The following is a 20,541-nucleotide window of genomic DNA, read 5'->3' as shown; positions in this document are numbered from 1 at the left end:
GATAATGCTGGATGGTAGCAAGTTTACCTAATCACAGCATTGCTTTTAAAGGTCATGTTCACTAGACACTCATACTCACTATGGTTTTGTGCCACTTCAAGGAGAGAAATTCATGAACAGATTTTTGTGGAATAATTTGCAAATTATAAAAGCTGTCAAAACATTTTTCTTTTCTGCAGGTTGCCCGCATCCTCTTTTGCCCTGGATTTATCATTAGATTTCCCTTCTTTGCATGGTATTAATGTGTATCACTAACAGCTGTTATTCTTTTCCTTACATTTTTAAGAAGTGGAACTCAAGATGCCCTCCCCTACTTTCCTCTGCCCAAATGGCAACTTACACTACCACTATAGAAGTTGCCTTTGAGGGCTGATGGATCACTTGGAGCTCCTAGTCACCTTGAGCCAAGATACCATACAACTTCTTTTAGGACAGAAACAAAGCCCCCCCCCCCCACCCCCCCACCATCAGATGGGGCTCTAATGGTGCTTCCTGCTGGAGTTCAGACTATTAGGAGTTAGTACCAAGCAAAGCACATGCCAACAACCTCACAGTTGTGACATGTGAGAAACAAACATGAAAAGAACATGAAAAGTCTGCCGATTGTGTAGTGAAGTGGAAAATGAGCACTGGTACCAAGAGATACCAAGAAACCAAGAAGTGCTGGGTTCAGTTCTGTTCCTGAACAGAAACCAGGAATAAGCTCAGTGTGCAGGTGTTTTTGCTGAAATGAAAGTGACCTGAGTTGTAAGCCTACCGCTGAAACTTAGCACATGGGTAGAAAACACATCTCGTGTTTTGGGGAGTTGAAAAACCTCACTGTACACTTTTCAGGTCAACTTTTAAAAGTCTCAGTGTTGACTGAACTTACTTTTCCAAGTCTATTTGCACTTAATTTTTAAAGTTGTATAGTCTGTGGGTAGAAATATATACAGTTCACTTCTCATAGTCACACAAGGGTTTTGGAAATCTCTGGAGCCACCCCAGCCATTTAAAAGCCACTCTTAAGTGAAAATGATGATTTCCGAAGAATGATTCAGTAGAAATTAATCTGAAAGTCTCCTCTCAAGTTCAGTTGCCTCTAAATCAGAGACAAAACCAGCTTTTTAAAAATTCTCTTTTAAGTCTTTTTGAACTTTATGAGTTTCAGTTGTGTCCAACTCTGTGTGACCCCATAGACGGCAGGCCACCAGGCTCCCCCATCCCTGGGATTCTCCAGGCAAGAACACTGGAGTGGGTTGCCATTTCCTTCTCCAATGCTTGAAAGTGAGAAGTGAAAGTGAAGTCGCTCAGTCAAGTCCGACTCCTAGCGACCCCATGGACTGCAGCCCACCAGGCCCCTCCATCCATGGGATTTTCCAGGCAAGAGTACTGGAGTGGGGTACCATTGCCTTCTCCGTTTGTCAAATTACTCCCTGACAATTAGATTTGTCAGTTTTATGAACATTTAACTAACATGAAGATTAACAATTTACTGACCAGAGACGTTTCAGTATTCACTTACATAACAAATCACTGGCCACTGGCATTAATTTTTGCAAAATCTCCCAGTCAGTAATATGTTAAAACTGATAAATGATGAAAGTAGCTTGAAGGAGAAACAGAGTACTGTTCTGGAAATTAGAAAAGCCAAGTTCAAGGTTCAGCCCTATTACCCACTTACTGTGGTACCTGGCCCCAAACTCCTAGGGATTCTCTTCTCTGTGAAGTGAAGAAATTGTATGTACCACGTGGTAATTTCTGATTCTCTAATTTTATGATTATAATATAAATAGATAATTAAGACAATCTCAATACTTTATTAGCTGAGCTCCTGGATCATGTCGGTTGAGATCACTGCAGAAACCTTCCTCCAGAATTGCCTCCATATTTAAAGTTTGCTCAGATATTAACTGAATCAACCATCTTAGTCAGTGAATGGAGAAAGAAGTTGGGAATTCAGGGATTAGAACTTGGAAAATGGATTCCTTAAAGTATCAGGTGTGATGAGAGGGTAGCTCGCCACAGTCAGGAGTTTGGGGAAATAATGCTTTTATCCAAACAAAAATAGAGAATATTGTGAAAGATAAATTCTTCAATAAAAGATGTCCCTGGATGGTGTATGGGTATGTACGTGTACATACACATATACACAGACACATAACTTTTTCTTGATTTAACTCCAGCCATTGGAAATAGCATGCAGAATGTCCTTGATATTCAAATAATTTGAATATCAAATTGGATATCACTCATAGTTTTATGAGTGATTTTAATAGTAATGGCCATGAGTTTTTCTGTTTACAAATGGTACAACTTTTTAAAAATTTTCAGCACAAATGATTTGGGTATATTTTTTATAATACATTAAAAAAATGTTATCTAAGTTGGTTTTAGTTCTGTTTTCATTACCTTATCAGTGTCAATCCTGCCTTACTATATAACTCTTTGATGAGTGGGTATGGATCCTCATTAACTGTTAAATAAAATTAACTGATTTTAAATCAGATATACATATAAAATATATATATAAAATATAAAAGATATATATATAAAATAATTATAGTGTTACATGTAATACGATTTTCCTTTAATGTATTTTATGAATTTTTGCAATAAATCAAGAGGAGAAAGAGGTTCTTCCAGAGGGAAAATGTTGGATGCCTGATTAAAATGTGAGCCTTCTGTATTTTACACATCAGTTTTGGTTAGCTAGCCAAACAGCAGAAGACTATAATCTCCTAATCTTATCAGTCAATTTCCCCGTGACAACAGACTGCTTTTCTGTAACTTTGTGCTGTTAGGTGGAGAAAAACACCTTTGTAAACAAAACAGTATAGTAAATAACCTCTATCATGTGAGATTTGCAACTACCTAATTTTACAAGCTACTTTTTTTGTTTTATAGGCTAAAGAAGAAACATGAGTTACCATTTTAGCCAGTAGGATTCTTAGAATCCTTCAGGAAGTTGGCAGGGGGCAGGGAGCAGGATTAAGGCAAACCCACAGTGAGCTGAGATGACAAAGGCTGGCCTATTTGTTAGCCTTGGTGGATAAAGGCTGCCTTCCAACTCTGCCATGAAGTCTAGAAAGTTATACCTGACTTGAGGTTCTGATTTTCTCTGATCGGAAGATGGTGGTTCAACTGGGTTTTTTTCTTTTTTTTTTTTTAATCCCTGCTCCCCCACAAGCCTGTGGCACAGCTGAGGAGGGCTATTTTGAAGAAAAAGTGGGCATTTCTTAGAAAAGAAAATGGACCACTTTTAATGGTGGATGCTCAATCCTTACCCCTTAAATCTGAGAAGTGCATTACCCAGTGCTCTGTACAAACACTTGACCGGTAACGGAGCCAGAAAACCATAGCTGTCCCTCCAAAACGTACTTCCTGGAGGAGCCAGGGCTGGGAAGCACTCCCTGGGTCTCTCTCAGTCCTCTTGAAAGTCAGCACTGCTTTCAGCAGGAGCCCAGCTCTATAGCGTCCTTGTCTTGTTTTTCCTTCAGCGTCTTCTGGGTCCTAACTAATGCATTCCCTGCCTCCCCCATTCAGCAGTGTGGCATGGCGGTGCCGGCCCTTCCTTGCCTCCCTGTATGATTATAACCTTTCCTCTTGCACAATGAAGTCATGGTGTGTTCAGTGCAGCACTTCTTGGGTAAGCCACCGAGAGCACTCTGTGCCTCCTTTGGCAGCGCGACACCATTGTCAGCAGGTGTGCAGCCAGGGTCATTCTCTCTGAAGGATCAGCCACATATTTCAGTGCCGCAAGGATATGGGTTCAGTAACTCGTGGCTGCCATATCAAGATAACCTTCTCAGGTGAGTTCAGTATATCCGTTCTCTTCTCCACGTGGTCGATCAACACACATCAGAATCTTAATCATCAATGTGCAAGTACCTTCCCAGCACTGAATTTCATATAGTTAGCCCATCGAGAGGTGTTCTTGTGCCGTTCTTTTGATATGAAAGCTCGACATCTTACATCATCAGTAGCGTCTTCTTTAATGATCCAACACTATGTGTTGTTAAAGGTGTGTGCATTAAAAATACATACAGAGCAAATTCATTTTTAGTTCCTAATTCCATTCAAATTCTGGTAATGTTTTGGTGGTTTGACTTTTATATTCTTTTGTGTATTGTATTAAGACATTAACCTTTTTGTTTTTGTTTTGTTTTCACTTTAGGGGACTCTTAACAAATCCACTAGTTCAAGAAGCTTAAAATCCCTTCACATTGAAAACAATGAAACTGAGTTAGAAAGGATTTTGCGTCGCAGAAAGTTGACAACAGAAGCAGATAGCAGTAGTAAGCTGGTTTGAATTCTCCACAGTTCTACTCTTCCTCTCTTAAGCATCTTCCTTTCAGTCTCTTTTTAACATAAAATGATCTTTCTAAAATTATTATTAAAATTTTTTTGATGTGAATGAGAAGTATTGGATGGGCAAAGGTACTTAGGGATATCTCATAAGAGCTCTTATGTATTTTTATTTATTGGCATGTTTATTTAGTTATTTGTAGGGAATCAGGGTCTTCTGGATCTGCTTTGCTGAATGCAGGATGCCCTGTGGTTAAAAACATTCAGGCGGGGCTTTGGTAACAATGTTGAGGGAAGCGTACCTAACCAGAGGGCATGAGTTTAATTCACTGCTTGCCCTACAAGCAAATTGCTCAACCTCTCTCTGTTTCTTCATCTATAACAGGAGAATAATAAAAGCACTACCTCATAGACTTATTTCAAGGATCAAGTCATTATGTTTCAATATGTATAAACAGTGCTTAGCACAATGCCTGGAACAAAGCACATAATAACTAGTAATAATAGCAGTATTACAAATCAGTTACAAATGTAGAGAGATTGTCTTTATTTTTCATATCCATTTAGTTTATTGCCTCTGCCTGTGAACCAATGAGAAAGTCCAGCTCCATCACCCACTGTAAATGACCATCTGAGCATCTTGAGATCACAGTTTACATTGCTGTCATGACACACGTGTATTAGACTTCATCGTGTGTTCCAGAACTCACTTTGTATGTCTACAGTTTTTTTTCCATCAGCTTGGTCATGGGAAGTAGCAGGAACCTTTGTGAGGTTTTCCCCCTTGTTGCCAGGAGGCTAGTTTTGAAAAACCACTGTAAACTAATATTAACAGTGACCATAGCTAAAGGACTGAATCTTTTAGACTGTGTTAAATCAACTACAATTAGTCTATCACAACAGTTTATATTTGCATTGCCATCATGTCTATCAGGTTTAAATTCCTAGAATATTAAGGATTTGGGGTTTTGATAATCAAGCTCTAGTTTGCATGTAGAAACTGAAAGTGAAAGTCGCTCAGTTGTGTCCAACTCTTTGCAACCCCATGGACTATACAGTCCATGGAATTCTCCAGGCCAGAATACAAGAGTGGGTAGCTTTTCCCTTCTCCAGGGCATCTTCCCAACCCAGGGATCAAACCCAGGTCTCCTCACTGCAGGCAGATTCTTTACCAGATGAGCCACAAGGGAAGCCCAATTTGCATATAGGGATTTACTCCATTGAGTAAATTGGTTCCTTGAACCAGAAGCAGCATAAAACCAGCCAAAACTTTTTTTTTTAATAAAAAAGTGAAGCCTTTGTATCCTCCTTAAAAAAAATCAGCCGTCCAGTTTTTAGTTTGAACTAGAAATTCTGTTAATATCCTATAAGAATTAACAACCCCCAGCCCTAGAAAAAATAACCACCTCTCAGGAAAAATAAAGGATACCATAGAAGAGTTTTTGTCTTGATGTGTGCTTTACAAGCTTTTACCAGCCTCCACAATGGACTGTTACTCATTTGCAACTTAATCAATGCTATGACTTTTCCAACATTTCATCCTGAAAGTATTCGTGTAGTCGTCATTCATAGTCTTCACTCATTTTTGGGACTTTGTGAATGCCATTTTAGTGCGCTGTCATTTACATTTTTTATTTTGCCACTGACCTTTATGTTCCTCCAGAAACATTCATACTTCACTCTTTTGGTCAAACACGTAGCACTCGCTATTTCAGAGTTAGTTTTCCATGGGAGAAATGAGGAAACATTTTCATTTTAGTCAGTATGGAAAGCTGAATATTTCAAATGTGGAGAAAGCTAGGAACATATTTTATAGGCATAGTGAGAATCTTTCATTTTATTGATTATATTCCACCAGCATACAGATATTCAAGGTATCATTTGAGGCAAGTTATAATAGGAGATTCAGTAGAAGCATTAACATTTAGATAGAGAAATAAGAACTGTGTAATTGGCAGGGTAGAGAGGAAACATACTAAAGGGAGTGGCTTGTAGGTGAGCAGAAATATTCCTTCGAGTAGCCAAAGCAAAAAAAAAAAAAAGGCGAGAGGAATCAAACTTCAATCTCTATCACCTAGTAAAAGAAATCATACCATTTTTTTTTAAACATAGTTCAGATGTTTTTGAAGGATCAAGCTGGCAGAGGTATTTACTATGTAAATCTTTTTATAAAGGTCATGGAATGAGAAAGTGAAATTCCAGGGGAACAAATAAGGAGCTGAAGTAGCACAGCTTCATGGTGGGAGCAGATTACAAAGATGAGTTTGATAAGTTTGTTCCTCGGGTGCATTTGAGTCTCTGAGGTTTTTTTCCTTCTGCATACAAAGGCTTATGGGAAGGCTAAAGGTGAGGTCACAGAATGGAGAGAAGAAGCATCCTGAGAGGCAGAGGCCACCTGAGGTTGGCAGAACTCATATCTCAGGTTTGTCAGTATCTCTCCCAACAGCCAGAGAAGCACCTCTTCCTTTAGACTTTTTTAAATGGAGTTAATTGGTGCTCCCTTGATTTACCTAGATTTGTGGCCTACTCAATGGACATTTCAAAGAGCTCCAAGTGCCCCTCAGAAAATATTTGGACAGCTTAAACAGGATGCAATAATAATGATAATATTAAATGTCATCATCATCTTAAACATTAAGCATTTTTCTTCATATTTTTCTTTTGTATGTAACGAAAATACGAGTTCTGGCTCAGCTCAACCATTCTCCCCACTTTTTAATTGGCTTAGTTGCAGAACAAGCAGCAGGCATTGGTGTATATTCAAAAACTAGATCTTGCTTTTCTATAAGGACAGATTGTTTAAAGCTACCGAGTGTTGCAGTCAGCAGTTACCCAAGAGCAGAATAGAGCTGCTCTGAAGCAAATCTGAGCCCACCTTTAGATGATACACTTTTGGATTTTTTGGAATGGACTATCTTTTTTTTTTTTTTTTTTTTTACTTTCTTGATCTTTCTGCCCTTTTCTCTTTACTCCCTCATTGCCATGCAACATGAGGCTTGCCACAGGCAGGAGAGAAAGGCCTTTTGACCCAGAATATTCTATAATATCACAAATTTGTCTGCTTCGATGGTATAGAAGAAATCAATGAGAAAGGCAGACAGTGATGCTCTGTGAGCTGAGGCTTTCCACCAGACCAGGGGGGATTAAGTCTAAAGGAGCTGCAGTCACAGAATGGCTGAACAATTTCCTAGCCTCTCTTACACAAGTTTTTCAAATTAGAACTTCATTTTTGGAGTTCATATGTTATACTGCTGTAATACGTGACACGTTTATATGCCAATAGAAGAATAAATTTCCAGAGCTTAGTATTAGTGATCAAGGATTAGGTAACATTTTGGATTGTACCACCAGTACTTTTCCATTTTAGGAGACGATCTGACATTGTTTAAAGATAAAGAGACTCCCAAGTTTTGTTTTCTTCTTAGTGGCACCTTTCACGTTTGTTCTTTAGCTTAATTTTTTTTAAGTTCTAATTTTATTTGTACCTTTGTGACATTTTATAAATTATTTTGTTTTAAAAGAATACCTAAGGACTCCTTCTGAAGTTTCAGGAAAGACATATTAGAATCTTGCTTTGAAAAAGCTATCTAGGATAGCAAGCATCTTCCTGACAGAAGATAGAAAAAAAGTAATGATGGAGTTTAGCTTCAATACCAGAAGTTTCAGATTGATATGCCAATAATTGTAGTAAGCCCTATTACAGTTTTCTGATCCTATCTAAAAAGAGTAGGAAAGTCCAAAAGGTAAACAGCCAAACTCTTTGCCACTTAATTTTTATAATCCTGTGTCTGTATTTTAACAGGAAGTAAATCCACTTACTTCTCAATCACATTAAAATGAAAATGTTCATAAAAGCTGTTTACTGCTCAGGAAGCCTTCATGAGCCTTTTAAAAACAGCTTTTTGACATCATTCCATTTTCTCTTTAAAATCAGAGCTGAGTTTGGGGAAGAATTAACTCTTGAGAGGCCAAATGATTCAAGTAGGGCTGCCAGAAAGCCATACTCTGTGAGAAGTAAAGACTTGACAATTCCAGTGTTACCAAGGACTCTGGTCAGCTGAGGGAACCATGGCCTGGGGTCTTATAGTAGCTTAAAGGTCTGTACACAGTTTCTCAGCATGGTCCTGCCACCCTGAAAAGCAGTGGTGCCAGCCAAACAGAGTAGATTTCTAATAGGAAGATTTTCCAGCATGCTCTTGAAATTTTAGCAAGTCTTGGCCTCTTCTCTTCCTGCGGGGATTTTCAGCTAATCTGTTTTTCAGTTCCATATTAATAAGCATCGAACAGAATTATTAAACTTGAGGTATGTGTTTGGTTTTAAGGTCCAACTGGAATATTAGCCACCTCAGAGTCCAAATCCATGCCCGTGTTGGGTTCTGTATCCAGTGTAACAAAAACAGCCTTGAACAAGAAAACTCTGGAGGCAGAATTCAACAGCCCGCCCCCCCCAACACCTGAGCCAGGTGAAGGGTCGTGTAAATGGGAAGGAAGCTCAAGTTCCAAGGTTACATTTCAGTAAGTAATGATGCTCTTTACTAAGTAGTATGTAGAAGAAATCTGTGATGACTAATTTGTGTGCTACTTTGCTTTGTTTCTCTTTTAGAGAGCTTTTGATTTGGTTAGCCAATAGATACTCTTCTTCCTCTGATGAGCCAACTTTTGATTCTAGGCTCCTAGCTTTAGAGGTCTAATGCTGATGCAAAACAAATGTGTATAAAGAGAAGTCCATCCCTAACTGGTTTGGTAATCTGATTCTTCTTCTACACAAAGAATTGACTTCGATGATCCTTATTCAGCATCAGAAGACATTTAATCATTCTTTCAAGATTAAATACTTAGATCATTCCTCTTAATGGTTCATGAGTGGCCAGAGAAGATACTAGATCTTTGAGAAGATACTAGGTCTTCAAACTTACTTTAAAGGGTACGTTTTTACAACCTTATTTTCTGATTCTCAGTTAAAGATGTACCTTAATATTGCTCTGTCCTGAGATTAAAGACATGCTATGTAAAGAGTTACCTGGCTTGAAAGTGGCACTTTGACTGTTAAAGAGTTAATCCTGCTATTGAATGTGTTTTAGACAGTTCTGGTGGAGGATCAATTTGTTTTATAACAATGGCAAGCTCTTTTTGAAATTAGTCTAGTTTTGCTTTAGTTCTCTTGCCAGGATGTCAGCTGGTTTGTCACACAAAGAAAAGGAAGAGGTGAGACAAATCAGATCAGCGAATATTGTAATCACGGTTAATTAAACCTCTGATTTCCTGTTCTCTCAGGAAAGAAAGAACCCCCCCTTTTTTTTGTAACTCTACCTGTCTTAGTTTTAAGGTGAAGCCTGGACAAATGAAGTTGAAATTCAGTTTAGATCTATTTTTGCCAACGGGTATTTTCTTCCAGTCTTGTATTTCTCTTATTGGTACTATTAACTTTTTCCCCCTTCTTTTGGAATGAATGACCTTCTTCGCTGATTTACAGTTTTATCTAATTTCATTGTGTTTAAAAGTACATTTTCTCCTGCAGTCATGCATTTCCTTCTTTTGACGGGAGTCATTTGAACAGTTCTAACAGAAAGATGATCTATATTCATTCTTCATCTTTCCTATTACATTTGTTTAACACCTAATTTGACATCAGCAGTCTGGCTACATTTGAACCAATATCCAGACACAAAAGCAATTTGGCTGAGACAAGTTAGTTTCTGAGAAATGCTTCAGTGTGTGTGTGTGTGTGTATAGATTTTTTTTTTTCCTTTACCATTTTACACAGATAATCTTAATCAGAAAATACTGCAACTCCTTCTTCCTTTTGTCTGCCTTTTATTCTCCAAAAGTAAGTGGAAATTACATTTCCAAGAAAGGAAATGAAATAATTGCAGGCCCAAGGTCTGCAAAATGTGTGCTGAATTGACAGTGAAAAGGATCCATGTGTTGACAGACACAGTTGTTAGACACCATAAAGGCCTATGTGAAGCTCAATTTATTTCTCATCTTGCTTGTTCAATGACTGCTTAAGAGACACGTTTCAATTTAATTTATCTACTTAAAGCACTAATACAAATACTCTGTGCTGCTGTATTAACTTTTAAACTTTGTAACCTAACACTTGATTATTCAGTTCTTGACATGCTTTCTCTGAAATAACCAACGCCATGCATTTTCATATTGACAGCCATTTAGCAAAGAAGAATGGCTTTCTGAAAAATGTGTTTCTTAAGTACAATCATCCAAATCAATCCAAGTATCTTGTGTATGTCCATGGTAATTATTCACTTCCCAAACAGATGCACTTCAAATCATTTGTGTTTAAACCTAGCTTTTTAATGAGTAAAAGAAGTTTAACTTAGTGTAGTTGGATGCGAGCTTGAAAAGTAAAAAAAACCATGTGATTTCTCAGGATCTCCTGAAAGTGGTTTAGCTACCGGGAAAGAGAAGGGTTATTTCCGGGATTATTTCTGGCTGGCTTTGACCGATAGGTTCACTTTGTTACATAGGTTCACTGTTATACTAGCCATAAGGTGGAGGCAACAACATTGTCTTACCTCATAGATCTGAATTGTCACTTTGAAGTGAGATCAGCTTCCCTGGTGGCTCAGCTATAAAGAATCCACCTGCAATTCAGGACATGCAGGAGAAGCAGGTTCAGTCCCTGGGTCAGGAAGATCAGGAGGAGGAAATGGCAATCCACTCCAGTATTCTTGCCTGGACAGAGGAGCCTGGCAGGCTACAGTCCATAGGGTCACAAAAGAGTCAGACACGACTTAGCAACTTTTTAAAAAAACAAAAAAACAGTGGCACCATTATCTTGAGCTGTGGCAACACCACCATAGTGTATTTCAGGTGAGTGGCTTTATTGTCCCTTGACAGGTAATCAAGGTCAAGGTCAAGTGTTAAACACTCAGCAGTGTCAAGGTCAAGGGAGGATACCAATCGCAGTAGCCTCTAATACATAACATTATTTTTTGTGCACATGTATGCACGTGTACACACATACACACGAGTCCCTGCTGCTCTTAGGCTTCCTTCCGAGCCCCACTTTGGCCTCTCTGCCCTAGTGTCATTCCTTCTACCCCAGTTCTTTGCTTTTCCTTCCCTTTGGGATGCCCTTCCTCCAGTCGCTACACTATGTCACCTCCATCATTTCTTTGCTCACATGTCAACTTTTCAGTGAGACCTATGCTAACCACCTATTTAAAACTGTAACTCAACTCCTATAAACTGCAGTTCTTTTTTGCAGTTTAAAACCCTTATCCTACTCCATTTTCCCCATGACTGTTACCTTTAACATACTATATACTTTGTTTTTTTATATATATATGCTTGTTTTTTTTCTCTTCCCCTCCTAGAATGTAAACTCCTTGAGGATAGGAAATTTTTTGTTACTCATATGTTTCAAACACCTGGAGAAATTCCTGCCTTATGGTAGGCTCTCAGGAAATAACTTACTGACTAAAAGAATGAATAAATACACTTTTTTATTAGTGAAACAGAATATCAACTCAGTTAACCTACATTACCCCATTATTCAACAGTCACACATATACAGATATATGTGTACCCAAATATTAGATATTTTGGTTTGTTTGCTTGCCTATTTGGTTTTTTTAAACCTTTTAAAAATGCCCCAGAGTCATTTACATTGAGCTCAGTTTTGCATGTCTTCTGCATCTTTGGACTTCTCAGGTGGCTCAGAGGTTAAAGCATCTGCCTGGAACGCGGGAGACCCAGGTTCGATCCCTGGGTTGGAAATATCCCCTGGAGAAGGAAATGTCAACCCGCTCCAGTACTCTTGCCTGGAGAATCCCATGGAGGGGTGAGCCTGGTAGGCTACAGTCCATGCGGTCGCAAAGAGTTGGACATGACTAAGCGACTTCACTTTCACTTCTTTGTAGCTATACAAGATAGAGTGACCAGAGACTGCAGACCCAGTTGTAAAAGAATGTTTCGCCTGTGCTCATTTGATTGGCCTCAAGTGGACAGGAAAGTTTGCTAACTACTAAGAAGCCTTGTAAAGTGAAGGAAGAAACATAGATGTTTTCTGTGTAAGATCTTCACTTATCCAGAAAATTAAATAGCATCAAGCTCTTCCCAGAAAGTTTATTTTCCTTTTAATAAATCCCTAAAATTATGTGTGTGTTCCAGATAACTGAGTAAGTCCTGTTTGGTAAATTGTGGAGACAGAAATACATGGGTTTATTTCTTAGGGACTTAGGAAATGGCAGGAGACACCTTTGATACTTCGTTGTAAGAATTAATTAACATTCTTGTCACCAGCCTGCGCAAGCAAAGTTTTTTGTTTGTTTTTCTGAAGAAAAATGAAAAAGAAGATAATCGGGACTTGGAGAAATCTAATTGTTTCTATTTCCCCTTTAATAATAGCTTTAGGAATATCTGTGTCCTCTTAATTATTTCTAATAAGTATATGTGTGTGTGCCAAGTTGCTTCAGTCGTGTCCAGCTCTTTGTCACGCTGTGGACTGTAGCCCTCTAGGCTCCTCTGTCCATGAGATTCTCCAGGCAAGAATACTGGAGTGGGTTGTCATGTCCTCTTCCAGGGAATCTCCTCAACCCAGGGATCAAACCCAAAATATATCCTGCATTGGCAGGCACGTTCTTTACCATTAGCACCACCTGGGAAGCCCAGTAAGTATGTACTATCTGGTAATAATATCTTAAATCTAACGATGAATTTGAATTTCATTAATTCTGATTAGTAATTGTTCAGGAGGAATTATGTTTATAATCTCCCTTTATACTATGAGAGGTAAGGAGCTGGCCAAGCAAATGAATAGTATAAGCTTTATTTTTGCTCTCATGCTCTCTGCAGCTGATCCAGAGTAAACTGACTATGTTAAAATAGAGTAAGACTCATTGATTCAAGCTAATCAATGGCCCTGTTGGTCAATATAAAATAGGGAAAATTCCAAATTACAGAAGTTTAAAAAGATAACCGTAATTACTTTTTGATAGCCATAGTACCTGGAAATAAACTGAGTGTTGCACAGGGTCAAATGAACAAGAATGAGTTGTATTTTCATCCGTAAAACCCTGTAGAGTGGGCAAGGAGTAACAAGGAAGCACAGTGTGGTCAGGTTTATAAACCAGTGTTTTCCCACATATGCTCAGGGTGGCAAGTAGCTTCGAATTATTTCCAGAATGCCAGCTCTACAATGATATCTTGAGTTTGCTAGCTATATTATCTTTATGGCCTTAGGCAAGTTATTTAACCAGTGACTGGTTCTTCACGTGGATGATGAGGGTAACCTTGTAGGGTTGTCATGTAAATTAAATAATAATGAAAAGTATTTCAACAAATTCCTTTTCTATCTTAATTATAATGCTGGGCCATTACTGGATGATCAGAGACAAAAGTTAGAGTTGAAAGCTTAGATACTGCACACCCGGGTTATTGACTGGTCCAGGTTTCCTTGGGAAAATCATGTAACTTTTATTCTGTTTTGGTTTTGTTTTTCTTGTTTAAAATGGAGGCAAATAGTTGAGGTACTCTCTAGATTCTCTCTCAGATCTAGAACCCCAATGAGTGAAAGGGTTAGCCGCTCAGTCATGTTTGATTCTTCACGCCCCCATGGACTGTATGTAGCCTGCCAGGCTCCTCTGTCCATGGAATTCTCCAGGCAAGAATACTGGAGTGGGTTGCCATTCCCTTCTCTAGGGGATCTTCCAGAATCAGGGATTGAACCTGGGTCTCCTGCATTGCAGGCAGATTCTTTACCATCTTAGTCACCAGGGAAGCCCAATAATCCCTCACAAATGTGGTTGCTTGATAAAAATGTTCACAGTTAAGAAAAGAAAAGAGTTAAGCACATATTTTCTACTCCTAATATGTCTCTAAACATAGATTTACAGAAAACACACAAAAACCTAGAAATGTAAAATGATTTCTTGAAAATTTTTAATTTTCAAACTATATCGGGGGAACTTACAAATCCAAATTGAAATGATTGTTATCCTTCAGGGCCAGGATACTCATTCCATCTCTGTCACTATTGCTCCAGATGCTTTTAGAGCTGCTTGGATTAGAGATATCTGACCACAGAGGAAGTAAATTGGAAGGTCTTTCCTATCCATTTAATTTGGAGTGGAAAAAGCAGATGAGAAGTAGAGTGCTTTAGAGCCACTCAGCGAGTCCTGTAAGAGAATTAGTGTCAGTGTTCATTTTGGTCAAGAAACTATATGATCCATTTTAACCACCACTGTATGTTCAACATGTTCCCAAATGACTTGCCTGTTGCACACTGACTCAGTATTTGGAAATAGCCCTCAGTTTGCCACCGTTACAAACGCATTTAAAAAAAATGTGACTCAGACCCATGACATCCAACCACATGTACAGAAAAGTACTGTGCAACACAGGAAAATCAAAGCGTGTTTCTTTAGTTAGGTTGACTGGTTCCAAATTTACATAATCTGGGGCATTGATTAAAGGGTAGGTAGGAAATTAATATTTCAGTAGCAAACATAAATTGAGCAGTAAGTAAGAAAATGCAGTACAATACCTAAGTATGGGTAAAGTTGTTTTCCATTGTATCCTGTGAGACACGTTAGCTCTATTATCAACAGAATGGCAAAGCCTGATGTTCTTGATTGACATAAGTGAAGTGAATTGGGAAAACCTTTGGGAACGAAAGTTTATAACCTTCCATTGTATATGTTTCACCTGTTTTTAAGTTAATGTTTTCTGTTACTCTTCATCAATATATATTAATATGTATCCATATTCTAGCAACATTCACCTGAGAGGAAATGTGCTTAAATTGCTGTAGGCAAGAGGTCTGATGGACTTTTCCAGGTAGTACTAGTGGTAAAGGACCCACCTGGCAATGCAGGAGACATAAGAGACGTGGGTTCAATCCCTGTGTGGGGAAGATCCCCTGGAGGAGGGCATGATAAGCCACTCCAGTATTCTTGCCTGGAGAATCCCATAGACAGAGGATCCTGGGGGGCTACAGTCCACGGGGTTGGAGAGAGTCAGACACAACTGAAGCAACTTAGTGCAGGATAAGATATCCGATGCAGGCTGTGAGTAATGGCGCCAGTTTCCAATTTGGAGGTTCAGAGTTTTGGAATTTGCTTCTGTAATGTTTTGTTGTTGTTACTAATGTTTCACTAACATTTATTCTTTGATTCTCCCAAAGGTACAGATTGGACATTATCTCCATTTTACAGATGAGAAAACTGAGTTTTAGTGGCATAAATAATTTGCCCAAAATTCTATTCCCACTCGATAGTTGGGTCAGATTTTATTTGAACCTTTTTCACTCTAACTTTAAAGCCCATGCTTTTGAATGACAGCATATTCATTGTGTGTATTCAGAGCTCTAGGAATGGAAGTGAAGAAAATGACTATAAGGTTTCCCCTGTAGGAAGCAGTGTAGTTCATTTGGCCTATGTTTCTCGCATCCTGCTCCTCTGACCCTGCATACTCTTAGATGGTGTAATCTCTTTTATCTTTCCTCTTCCTAAGGCTACCTAGACAATTAAAATATCTTTTGCCATGGGAAGAAAATGTTACCCAGTAAAACCAAGAATTCTGAAAAGTAGAGTCCATCTAAATTAGCAAGAAGACTCGAAAGAGTAGCTGGAAAGGAATTTGGAAAGAAATTGTTTTAATGTTGTCAAATGTCCAGTAAAGGAGCATGCTTCACAAGTAAACTTTGGAAATTAATACATTAGAATCCCAGCCTTAGCTCCTTTAGTCTTTGGCATAAATTTCATTTGTTGTTGTTTAGTCCCTGAGTTGTGTCCAAGTCTTTTGTGACCCCATGAACTGTAACCCACCAGGTTCCTCTGACCATGGGATTTTCTGGGCAAGAATATTGGAGTAGATTACCATTTCCTCCTCCAGGGGATCTTTCTGACTCAGAGATTGAACCTGCATCTCCTGCACTGGCAGGAGGACTCTAGCACTGAGCCATTAGGGAAGCCCAAGTTTCATTTATGAATTTTTTTATTTATTGACATTTCAAGCATGCTGAAGATTAGTTCATTCCCAGAAGTCAAGTACTTTGAATGTATCTGACTGTAACCATTGGATTAGAAAGATGTTTTACTAAATGATAATGTGATAATATAAAGATGAATCACTGTGAATACTGTTTTTTCAAAACATACATTCTACAGCCCCAAATAAATTTCATTGTTGTAGCCACTTCCTGCTGTACCTCTGTCAGTCAACTCCACTTCTGGTCAGTTCCCCGTTAGCTCCTTTGAGTTTGGGCTGTAGTGTCCATTGGGACATCTCTTACTTATAGAAAGATGGGTAGTTATAAAGAAAGGCAGGACAAATGGGCCGGCAGCATGGAGAAAGAAGTAAGCAGATCTTACGAGAGTTCTGCAGCACAATCAGGCAGAGGCCCAGGAGTTTCTTGTGTTTTCACCATCTTGCCTTTCTATCTCTGAACAGTCTCATCTTAGAAGTGGCCTTACTTGTCTGTACTGAGCTTTATTCATCTATGTTCACTTGTTCTATTAATTACTTTTAGAAAGGTGACTATCCTCCTGACAGTTACAATTAAACAAAGTGGTCAACCTCATGGATGATTTTTCATTTCATCCAGTTTATTTCTAAAACCTTGTTTCACAGGGGAGAACCCAGTTTCTGTTGTAATTGGTGTGATTTGCAGTAATCTCGTAGCTATATCCTCATCTCTTGGCTATTCTTAAAGATGCTTTTAAGCCACAATTGCCAGAGACCCTTCCAGTTAACACTTCTCTAATTCATCATGCTTCTCTTCTGTCCCAGATCTCCCCCGAACTCGAAGCTTTATCAGGCTTTTTAAAATTTCCTTTTTAACCATCAGACAGGCGGCTAGCTTGCCTTTTTTGTTTGGGAGGTCAAAACAGGTCACATTGTGCCCCATAGAAGAATTTAAAAAAAAACACACAAAAACCAATGTAGCAATTACAGGACTTCAATTTCAATAGAAAAATGACCATTTCCAGTGAAGCCCTTTTTATTTCAATTTGCATTTAATTTCTAGATCTATGGTATCTCGAAATACATGTGACTTTTGGCCCCACACAGATTTATTTTTGTGAGAGTTCATCTTGTTTGAGCCATTAACTGACTACCGAAGTATACTTGATAAAAGATAAATTTTAGATGTCTGATGGTTAGTATAATCAGTCAAATGTTTCTATGAAAGAAAAAAAATCTAATTGCCATTTCTGGGTTTGAATTAAAAGATCGATTGACTTTTAAGTAGTCTCTCTTCAGGTTTTTCTCCATTATTTCCAGTGTGAACGGATGTAGAAAAATGAAATTGCTCTTTTGCATTAGAGCTGCAGAATTTCAGCTTTTGAAATATGTTGCCAAGTAGAAATTAAGAGTCTCAACTTATTTTTAGGGAAGCTTGGCATAAAATTGTCTCAAGTCTCACCTGGAAGTTAACTTGGTTGGTCATACAGCTATTTCTTTCGAGTCAACATTTTGTTCAGATAGAATAGAGCCAAGTTCTTTTAGTCCTTGTGGTGGACAGAGTGTGTGTGTGTGTGTGTGTGTATGTGTGTTTTCCTGTTACTCCCATCCCCCTCCTCCACCTCTTTTCTTTCCTTTTGTGTGTGTGTGCGTGTGTGTGTGTGTGCGTGTGTTTGCTTGTGTGGTGCAGAGCAGAGAAAGGAGGGCACCTTCTGTGTACTTAGTAAACGTTTGTTTCTGAGAAGAGATGACTAGCTAGCAGAATGAACTGCATGGACGTTGCTGCTTAATCTGATGCTCTTATACAATTAAAGGATTTGCTGTGCTCTCCACTGTAATCTTAGTACCCCTGAATTGTGTACGGATACTGCAGGAAACAGCTCTGCTCAGCTAAGCACTACGACAAAGGTTCTCCATGTGTGCCTGCACATGGACAATTAAGTTTTAACAACAAAATTAGCAGAACAACTGGATGTTCTGGAAGTTGAGATTGCCTCACTCAGCCCCCTCCGTAGGAGTTTTCCTGTGGGCTGCCCAGAAGACCGGCCTGTCGGTTTTGTCTCACAGGTGTTCCGAGTTGCTCCACAGACAGCAAATGCTTCCAGATTAATTGTTGAGGCTCTGTTATACCCAGTGTTAAAATTCTGTTGAGTAAATCTCAGAATAACTGTTAAAAATACAGCTGAGCAATTCTCAGTTCTCTCAAAGAATGAATTGCCTTGTAACATTTGCCTATTGTTGCCAACAGGTATGACTTTTAGAAACTTAGCATAAAATGTATCATTTCGGCATGGAGAACCAAATTGCTTTTGGTGCTTTGTCATTTATTTTAAACATCTTTCAGTAGTCTCTGCAGTATTTGTGTTTCCTTTTATTTTTCTATTGTGGAGTAGTGGAGACTTAAAATTTATTCAAATAGAAGTTCTGGCTATAAGTTAAGTGTAGTTTCAGACCTGAGGATAAATTGATTTAACTTCTGAAACCTGATAAATGCTTTTCATCTGAAATATATTTTGTCATATAACTATATGAAAAGTAGCACACTGAATTCTTCACAACTTACCATCTTAAAAGAGAGTTTAAAGTATTTAATATAGTAAATTTAAAGAAAAATCTCTTAAAATTTAAAAATATTTTTCTGAAAATTATGAATGAAAATACAAACATTTTGTGCATGACAGCTTTCTTGAGGTGCCCATGTTATAGATGGTGATTCTGGTGGAAAACTTTATGTCCCTTAAAATTTCTTTTTTAGATAGCATTCACATTTCATAGCTGAGATCTCAGTGAATTTTCCATGGTGACTTAGGTTGTACAAAATTACAAAAACCTTTATAAGTAGCCCCCAAAAGTATCATACACATTTAAAAAAAGAATCTTTGCCTGAGCTACAACCAGTCTTAGCTCATGCTTTATCATTGATTTTGCTGGTGAGAAAGGTTCAGTTTCCTGGCCTCCCTGGGCCCAGTGTATTTGGAATCTGTAAATGCGCAGAGCCCAGCTTACACTGGAGGAATAAAAGAACTGGGACAAGGCTTCGTAGCATTCACTGTGGTCTGGGAGGTAACCTGTGCGTTGAGAAGCTATGCTGCAGTTACTCCACCAAAGAAACTGTGGCTCAACGTGGACACAGAAGTCTTTGCCCAGCCATTGTTAACCTCTGTTAAAAAGGGATTCTTGTTAATCCTGACAGCAAATCAGCATCCAGAAGGTGATGTCAGATTTTCATCCGTGCGTGGCGGTATTCTGCTGCTTAACAGTATTTATTTTTCATAATTTAAAACTATATCTCTTTTCCCCTCAAACAGAAGCTGACCCAAATTGGCCAACTAATTTATTCTTTGAGCTGAATGCAGTTTCAAAAAGTACACAAAGCCAAAAAGAATTAGTTTCATTTTACCTTCATGATATTTAAAAGTAGTAGAATGAGCAATAATATAGACAGTTTCATCTCTTGTTTGAAACTCGATTTGGGGAAATTTTGAACAAGTGTGTTAAAATGTCCTGAAAAACAGGACGTCTAAGAGAAACAAAACTCGCTCTGGTTGCAGTGCCGCTGCTCTTCCCTGCGGCAGCAACTCTGTAAAGGGCTTGGGGATGGGCCGGGGGCGGGGGGCGGGCAGCGAGACTTCTTATTTTCACACAAGGGAAAATGTAAAACGGACTTCCTTTTTGGAGTTTTCCCAAGAAACTACTTTATAAAGACACATTTAAATCTTTCCGTTTTCTGTCCTTGAAGGTGGTAAATATGATTGCGGCTTTATCCATTTTTATTGTAAATGAAGCAGAGTTCAGACCGTCCGGCTGTGCGTCATCTGTTGGATGGCTGCCACCGACTAATGCAGGCGTCCCACTGGGAGACCAGAGAAGAACTATACTTTGATTCACCAGATTGTGTTAAATAGTCCAGCTGTTGCGATTTGAAAGATAGTTACCTCAGAAGGGAAATAGAAATGAACTTGGCATTTATGCCTCAAACCGTTTTTATACTGTTTGGCAATCAGCTTTTCAGAGGTAGCATTTTATAAAATAACTCTCGCCGCTTAAAAGTTTCGTTCACTGTAATGTTCAAAATGTCCCACCTTTATATTATCAGTAAAATTAAGCTTGAGTGATATGCAAAATTTGCATGAAATAAGCATTTTCCCCCCTTCATTTCATGAGCTTTGATTGTATTCAATTGAGCTCAGAACCATGTCTATTAGGACTCTTTGGGGGCATTAGTTAATTTGAATTGAAGCCGAAATGTTAGCTAGAATGTTGTTGAATATAATTGGAATGTGGAAAGTTGATTTTGAATGAAATTTCATTGAATGCAAACAA

General features: G+C 38.5%; 1 protein-coding gene across 4 annotated transcripts in view; it reads left to right on the top strand.

The window, feature by feature from the left end:
• The window catches only part of SHTN1 (shootin 1), a 110,537-nt gene that overhangs the window by 83,706 nt on the left and 6,290 nt on the right, over window positions 1-20,541 (top strand). For 2 of the 4 annotated variants that reach the window (XM_044935096.1, XM_006071689.3), the window contains 2 exons: window positions 4,157-4,277; window positions 8,610-8,802. The exons of 1 other annotated variant lie outside the window; for it this stretch is intronic. In XM_044935096.1, the coding sequence (XP_044791031.1) occupies window positions 4,157-4,277; window positions 8,610-8,802 (314 nt within the window). The remainder of the gene's footprint in view (window positions 1-4,156; window positions 4,278-8,609; window positions 8,803-20,541) is intronic. One more of the 4 variants, XM_044935097.1, reaches the window with a different exon arrangement.

Source organism: Bubalus bubalis, chromosome 23 (assembly GCF_019923935.1).
Source record: "Bubalus bubalis isolate 160015118507 breed Murrah chromosome 23, NDDB_SH_1, whole genome shotgun sequence".
Lineage (NCBI taxonomy): Eukaryota > Metazoa > Chordata > Mammalia > Artiodactyla > Bovidae > Bubalus > Bubalus bubalis.
This window is presented reverse-complemented; position numbering and strand designations above follow the sequence as displayed.